At 42.4% G+C, this 8,215-nt stretch overlaps 1 protein-coding gene across 5 annotated transcripts in view; it reads right to left on the bottom strand.

Moving 5' to 3' along the window:
• Positions 1-8,215, bottom strand: part of Msantd2 (Myb/SANT DNA binding domain containing 2) — a 36,696-nt gene that overhangs the window by 3,280 nt on the left and 25,201 nt on the right. Inside the window, exons 2-3 of one of the 5 annotated variants that reach the window (XM_005347049.3) lie at positions 3,353-3,452; positions 2,120-2,180 (exon numbers count right to left, since the gene is read on the bottom strand). In XM_005347049.3, coding sequence (XP_005347106.2) covers positions 2,120-2,180; positions 3,353-3,452 — 161 coding nt within the window. Of the gene's footprint in view, positions 1-2,119; positions 2,181-3,352; positions 7,154-8,215 lie in introns of those variants that run through there. The other 4 variants (XM_005347048.3, XM_026779181.1, XM_026779182.1 and 1 more) reach the window with 4 other exon arrangements.

Genomic DNA, 8,215 nt, shown 5'->3' with positions numbered 1-8,215 from the left:
TACATTTTTTAAAAATTCCTATTTGGGAGGGGGAAGTGAGTGTATGCAAGTGCTGGTGGAGGCCTAGGAGTTAGAGGCAGCTGTGAGCCTCTGGACACCAATGCCGGGATCTCAAGTTGAGGCCTCTACAAGAGCACCAAGCACTCAATCACTGAGCTTTCTCTCCTGCTCTCTGCTAGCAGAATCTTCAAAAGAGGCCACAGTCCTTTAGACTTTCCTTTTAAAATCTTGTATCTTCTAGGAGAAGAGCTTTGGAGCATTCTAGAGGACATACAGAACAGCATCTTCCTGGCCTATCTTTACAAAATACAAAGGGCTAACACTGTGTTATCAGGTGCTTCTTGGGACCTAAGAGAACCCTACGTTTATCAGTCACCCAGGAGTCTGGCTTGGAATCTTCTCGAGACCAAGCAAGCACCTAATGAAAGCACTGGCTCGCTGGGGACCTACTTCCCTCCTCAGGGAAGATGAAGGTGCTCACTCCCTCGCTTACTCTATTTGACTGAGTGGGACAACGCATCAAAAGAGAATTACCTTTCATAGTCATTGAATCATTTGTATATTTCCTTCTTCTAAAGGAATTGAATGTGTTTGCTGTATGCACACTTACGTGTTGTACAGAAGCCAGAGGAGGGCAGAAGTATCCTCCTCTACCACCCTCAGCTATGTTCCTTTGAGACACCTCTCTCACTGAAGTTGGAGCTTTCATTTTTTGAGTTGAGAGGCAGCTGCCCAACCCAGAGCTCCATTTCCTTCAGTGCAAGCTTTATGCGTGATAACAGGACCAGGCCCAACTTTCTTACATAGGTGCTGGGATCTGAACTCCCACTCCCATGCTTTTACAGTCAGTGCTCTTAAACACTGAGCCATCTCTCCAGCCCTTAACATGTTTTACTGATCTCAGGGAGGACTACACTACACATAGGAGACGGAGTAGAGGGCAAAGACTTGTTCATTTTGTTCACTGAAATATCTTAGTGTTTTGCATACAGCAGACACTTAGAAAAACAAAAGTTAACAAAATGATTTAGTGAATATTCTTTGTGATGCATGGATCAGTTTGTTAACTAACCCCACAGATGCAGAGAGAGAGAGAGAGAGAGAGAGAGAGAGAGAGAGAGAGAGAGAGAGAGAGAACAAAACTCAACCCACTGCCCAAGCCAAGCTATTTTTATTTTATTCAACACGTCCATGATGAGCACTAGGCAGACAGTGCGAGGAATTGCAGAAGTGCTAACCAAGCAGTAAACGGCTCTTTCAGAACCTCTCACTCCTTAGGAGAAAAAGAGCAGCAGAGGACAGAGCATACTAAAAAGTCCTACTGGCCTCAGCAAGAGGGTATTTCAGAACTGTGGAGCAATTTGGATTTGGCACCATAGTTATTTGAGCAGTTCCTGAGATCTACCTACTTCCTGGCTTCTGAAGATCCAATACCAATAAAGTTCCAGCATTTAAAGCTAGTGACAAGTGGCAGCTTGTGTCTTCCTGTCTCAAATGTCAAGATCACACATATGGAATGCAACACACAAGATATGGGTGCTATAAATTCAAGGTTACCAGGAAGACAAGTGAGTAGTGCTCTTCAATTAGCCCCAAACTAATTTTTTTTAAATGGCTTTGATAAGGAACTCACTTAAAGCCATTAAACAGAACTGCAAGTGTAACGGACGGGACAAACTCTTAGGGGAAAGAACAGCAGTCGAGCCAGTGAGAGGCTCTATCCTGGACCTCCTCAGTCTTTCCTCCAGGAGCTGATTTCTACATGGTAAGGAGGTCATCTAAGAGCTTCCTTTCTGTTCTCAAACTGCACTATTATAAAGAATTTATGTCCCTTTGGCCCTCTACCATTTCACCCAGCCCCACTAAGCTCAAGTCTTTGTGGCTCATCTTGTGTCTTAGGAAGCACGTCCACACAGGAAACGCATGATTTCATGTAACACGTTTCTTCTTTCTGTATGTAAAATGCAGCATCTTGGGTCCCTAGTGGCAGAGTGAAGAAAGAGCAGACACGCTTCCATGGTGGTAAGGCTGGAGTTTCTACATCATGCCTTGGTACCCATGATCCTCCCAGGTCACTAAATTTAGACATATTGGTGAAAAAAATGAAGCATGTACTTACTGTGCTTCTTCAGGAGACTCTTGTTTTATTTTTAATGTTCTCTTTGAAACTGGCATTTCATCTGAAAAACAAAGAATTTTGAAAGAAGTTATATTTTTTATAAATGGTGGCACACATTTATGTGGATAAGTAGCTCTATTTACTGCCCTGTACCAGACTTAAAAATATAACTTTATATAATGAGATGCGAACATTTATATGCAAGATCAGAAACCAGGCTTCCCAAGTATAAAATTCTTCAAGGTCACCAGTGGATTTCAAGCGAGGAGCTTAAAGCTTAATTTCACTGCAAACATGATTTTGAAAGAACAAGAACGAAAATGATTCTGCTCTATTTAGGTTTTCTACGTAGGTTTTACAGTGTAAGTAATTATTCCCCCAAATACGAGGATCAGCATATTCTGTGTGTTATTTTTTTCGAGGTCTGGGTGATTTAACTCTTTACAGCAAACAGGGTTGTGAGACACTGCAGTCTAGGCCTTACTGTTCTTGTGAGATTGAAAGGCCAGATCATTCGGCATCTATTCCTATTCTTCCAGTCTTCGTTTTCTTACATATGGCTGATAATCTTACCAATTTGAGAGCCTCTTTCTTTTCCCATTCCAATATTTGGAAGAAGTTCTAAAGTACTAATAGAAACTATGGTAACAATCTACCCTTTTTCTTTATTTCTCTGTCACCGGGCAAGATTTCTGTAATTTTTTTCCTTAAGGAAGGGAAAGAAATGTATAGAGTCAATCCTGAGCACCTCCTGAGGCGGAAGGGCATTTATCCCTAACGTACTCATTACACAACTTGCTGGTGATATACACAGGCTACAGCTAAAACCTGAGCTGTATTTCCCACGTAAGAAAGTCAAAACTGGTGGACTTGACATACAGAGATGTAAGCAAAAAGACTACATGTATCCTCTTAATTAGGCCCATCAAATGTAGCTGGACCAAAAGTCAATGCTCTTGGCAGGAACCTTACTTAGCGCTACAAAGAGCAGGGTATTTTGAGTTGCAGAAGATTTGTCAGTGAACCTCCTTGTATGACTCAGACTAGGAATTCTTCTATCTGTAGGGAGCTTAGCGGTACCCAAATCACCCAAACCAAATATGCCCATGTTGGCTCAAATAGTTTAGCAATACGCCTTGTGCTGCCAGCACTAGAAGCTATCACAGATGATAAATACCAGTGCACATACCAGGCATGCATACACACACAACACACATGCATTGGTTTTCTTACCCAATTCCTGATCTGTTGGATAGCCATGGAGATCCTGACTGTGGTTTCCCCAGTCCTCCTGTGAATAGTCCTCCATAGTGCTGCCATCTGACTCCAGCTCCTGGTACAAGCCACTACTGTTAATAAGTACAGGCTGGCAGGGCTGAGCATCCCATCCTCCCTGACCAAACACCTGTTCCAACTGTTCAAATGTGTAACTGCTCTTTCTTTTCCCAACACCATGTTCTTTCACCCGACTGTAACACCTGCGAAGGGTCTAAGACACAAAGTCTTTTGTTATTCCTTTAAAGCTGTACTTCCTCCTCCAGATACGGACCACAGATATTAATTACTATCAGACAGACACAGACAGACAAACACAGACACATTGTTACAGGAATACTAGATTTCAAATTCATTATTATATTAGAAAAATACTAATTTAGCATTTACTCAAACATGTTATAATTCAAACAATTATTTTGCAATTATCAATTAAAACAACAAGAAACATTACAACATTATTGCATTTTCCCACATACACATATTATATGCCCCCTCCCCCATTTAAAAAGGATAAGGGGGAGGAAAAAAAAGAAATACCAGCCAGCCAATAGGATGCACACCTGCCACAAGAGAGAGCTGCTATGGTGCCCAGAATTTGGAAAACGTGAGGGAAGGACAGAAAAAAGAATTTCCCCAAGTGAAGAACATCTTCCTTACCCTTGGGTAAGGAGTACAGGGGAAAACAGTTGCCTAGACAAGTAGCTAACAAGACAGATCCCTTACAGAGTCTGTGTTCCTCACTAACTCACTCTGTCATGGTAAAAACTTCTACAATTTAAAAAGAAATCAAATCAAAAATGTCCTAAGTCTCCAATGTCAGACCCAATGACCAAGAAGTAAGTATTACATTAATACCTACATTTTACTCGTCTACCAGCTGAAATTGTCAACTAAACAAACCAACAAGCAGGGCCAACAATCTTTCTAGGAGGTGAGACGGTCATCTTGCTCTTTCTCTGTCACCTGACACACAGCAGATACCATTGTGCAAGCTCAAGGACAAACCTGGCTAACGCGGCCTGGTTCAGCTCTCAGTTCTCACGGCCTCTCATTCCAGTACATATCTCAGACTAGCCAGGGTCCCGAAGTGACGGGCGCACACCCCCTGCTATCTTTCTCGGTACATCTACCAAAAGATGAATCGAGGGCCTTGTCTCAGCTTGACGCTCTGGTCTCGCTCAGGCTCTCCCTGTCTCCGCCTCCCGTTCTTCCTTCCAATCCCTTTTCTACTATATAGTGTTTCACTCAGAATTTTTTTGAGAGACAAAAATCTAACTTTTCTAACTGAACTGTTAAAACTAATTTATCTCTAACTTAATGTATATGTGTTATCAGGAATATCTGATTCTCCTAAAGGAGAGACTGCCTTCCATATGCCAATACTTGACCTATTCTCACCAAATGAAACCAAGTCTGGGTCGTGAGGGCATCTCCATGAAGAGTGCAGTGCCTTTAAATGACAGCTGACAGTCTACCACACTCCCTCAAAGACTCTTTAAATCTGTCCCTTGAGGCCAGAAATCCACACAGGCAAAAAGAATAATAAATAGGAAAAGCATGAGACATGGTCATCCCCCAAACAGCACCCCTTTCATAGCACCTCTCCCACAGCCTCAAATGGTACCTTACAGAGAGCGAGGCTTCCCACAAACTCTTTGAAAGTCATCTCAGCTTTCTTTTTGCAACAGAGAATCATGACCCCATAACAAAACTTTCTAGAATAATCCAGAAACATAAACTTGGAAAATGCGTGTCATGGTCAAATCTCCCAAAGGAAAGAGACAAGCACTGCAAATCTCACTTGACTCTGGACATACCCCCCTTTCCCAGCACCCTCTGCCCTCCTCAGAGATAGGAATTTGAATTGCAAACAGCCCCTGACAATTTATTTTTATCTTACAATGCCTAGTTTCTGCCTCCAAGAACACCCCAACCACTCTTGATTCCTAAGGACTGTAAATAGAGAGTTCCAGTCCTGTCCCTTTCCCTCTTCTGAGACCATAAATGGAGATGGTCTCACTACTTACTGGCTGCCTACAGAACACCAAAGTCCAGTTGACTGGCCCTGTCACAGAGGGCTACTCCAGAAGCTAAGGAACAAAACTAACGTTTCCTTTTAGAAAGGCACCGTACTTATGAGGAAGTGACAGAGGCACAAGCACATCTATGAATTTCTTCCTATATTTGCAAACTTTCGTTCTCTTGATCAAAAATAAGTTCACCAAATTTTGATAATATGCATGGGGAGGAACCAGAGAAAGGACATTCTTCAAAGCCACCAAACTGAGCTTATAATTTCCTTTGGTTATGTAGTTGCGAATACTAAAATCAGCAGTCTCTGGCAGCTATACACACCTCTTAGTTGTAATATACACCTGCAACACATGCTTACAATGTGCTGACATCTACCAGGTGTTTAGTGATGTCTAAAACCATGATAATAATCTGATGTACTGAAATGGCACTAAAATTAAAATTTTCAAATCAACTTTCTCTCCTTCAAGATACAAATACATGTAAACAGTACCTTGTAGGTCTGATAATGCCCAAAACTCAAGGACAGTCTGTTTAAACAGGGAACATCCACTAAGACGGTGTGGGGAGGGGTTGAGGTGTCTTAACTGCTACCCTAAGACCCACTAGGATTCACTTTGAGAGCTCAGACACAGATAAAAAGGACATTTGGAGACCTTCCAATTCTTACCACCCACAGAAAAGATTATAGAATACATTATCCTCCAAATGCTTAATCAAAGCATATAATTAAAAGACTGGGCGGCTGTATCAACAATCCTAAACAAACCCTTCTCTAAATCAGGCATCAGGATGCTCCAGAGTCCAGGAAAACGAGGCTGCAGCTCCCACCTGCAGTAAGCTACCAAATCCAACAAGATACACATTTTGGCTTTCCCGGTGAACCACAGCCTACTTAACATTAAAAAAATCTTGCTTCACTTCCTTCATTTACCTCACTCACGTCAGAAATGTATAGCAAATTGATCTCTACTGGAAAACTTAAAAACTAAAGGCTATTCTATTAAACGACAATAGTTAACTTCTTTCTGTCTATTAGGAATCTCTCTATTAAGTTGGCAGTCCATTTGCTTCTCCTCGCTGGAGGAGGGGCTGTAAAACTATACTATCCACCCAGACAGAGGTCCCGAGGAGTTGAGGAAATCTAGACTAAGCAAGGCAAGAACTTCAGGGGCCAACCAGAGTTATTCCCAGCACCTGACTCACAGACACCAGGTGAAAGCTTATGAATCCACCATACCAAATGCTTGGGTTACAGGACTACAAATGGAAAAGAACTAGAGAAAAGGCTTCTGGGGTGCTCCATTCCCAAAGCGGGGAGGGAGGGGGCTGACAGCTGACAATTTATAGGACAGAGTGAAAGTCTTGCCAGAGTTTAAGATTAAAGTAAAAGGGAATTAGAGAGTAAAAAGATGACATCCGTTGTGAATGAATGTGGGGGGGGGGGTCTATGGGGAAGAGGGCGGGTACACAAAGGCAGGACTTTTAGATTGGCAGGACTGAGGTTTGACGGCAGCAATGCAGAGAAAGACCCAGGGTTACAGTACACGTAACATTAAATACAGTGCACAATGCAGCTATCTTGCCAAAGTAAGCAAATCCAGTATTGGGTTGTCTAGGCAGAGGAATCACATGTAAGCTATGAAGGTGGCTCTTCCTCTCTAGTCAGCACCGGTGAGACCACAGCTGGAGCACAGCATTCAGTTCTGGGCATCGAACCAGCTACAAGAGAGGGAAATTGTAGAGTTCAGAAAAGGGCAAATAAAATAATGAAAGGCTTGGAAAATAAGATCTACAAGCAGGGCCAGTGGCTTCAAAGCCCTTCCTGACATTACTAACCCACCAAGGGTGAGACTGAGGTGTTTCCACTTCAGTGTTCTCAGTCCCTGCTCTTGTGTTCAGAGAGTGGGGAGTGCGGGTTCCTCCCTGGTTTGCCAATACAGGAGGAAACTAAATAGCTCATACAGGCACAGGCCAAGGGCTCTGCTACTGGCTCTGTAGTTAACCCACTTCATATTAACAAAATAGTCACCATGACAAAAACCACTGATCTAAAAGAGCTGAGAGCAACTGGTCAGAGCATACAGTGAGGAGGAGCAGAAATCAGTCACAATAGCTGTATAACCATGCTTTTAGAAAACACTGGCTTCACTGGTCTACACTGTCAGATAAAGAATACAGTGGACCCACAGGGAGGATAGCTTAGTTGTATTAGCAGGAAACAATGTTATAAGAGAAACAAACAGTACACCGCTTTTCATATGCAGTTGTCAAACTGGCCATACTAAACATACTCAGGGGCCAACTAAACAATGACAAAACCAAAATTCCTCTCACTCAAACGATTAAAACAAGTCTTCAAAAGTCATATACCCCACAAGAGAAGGGGAGTTACACAGGAAGGGAATCTCCAAAAACTGGAGGTTTTTCTTATAAAAGTGTCAAAATAACACTTCGAACTGGGCATGGCAGTTCACATCTATAATCTATAATACCAGCATGCAAGGCAGAAAGACTGCTATAAGTTCAAGGCCAGCCTGGTATACAGCGAGACCTTGTCTCTGGGAAACAACCCCAAACAAATACCTCTAAGAGAAATGAGCAGTCTCTGTAAAATGGATCTTTTCCCTTTGAACTCCTATTTACAGTTACAACCAGAGGCTCTTAACTAAGGCAATAAAACAACAAGTTTAAGAAAAACTCAAAAGGTCTAAGGACACAGCTCAGTGGAGTACTTGCCCAGCACGTATAAGGCCCTGGGTTCAATCTTAAGCAACACACACA

Source organism: Microtus ochrogaster, chromosome 5, assembly GCF_000317375.1.
Source record: "Microtus ochrogaster isolate Prairie Vole_2 chromosome 5, MicOch1.0, whole genome shotgun sequence".
In the NCBI taxonomy this organism is placed as follows: domain Eukaryota; kingdom Metazoa; phylum Chordata; class Mammalia; order Rodentia; family Cricetidae; genus Microtus; species Microtus ochrogaster.
This window is presented reverse-complemented; position numbering and strand designations above follow the sequence as displayed.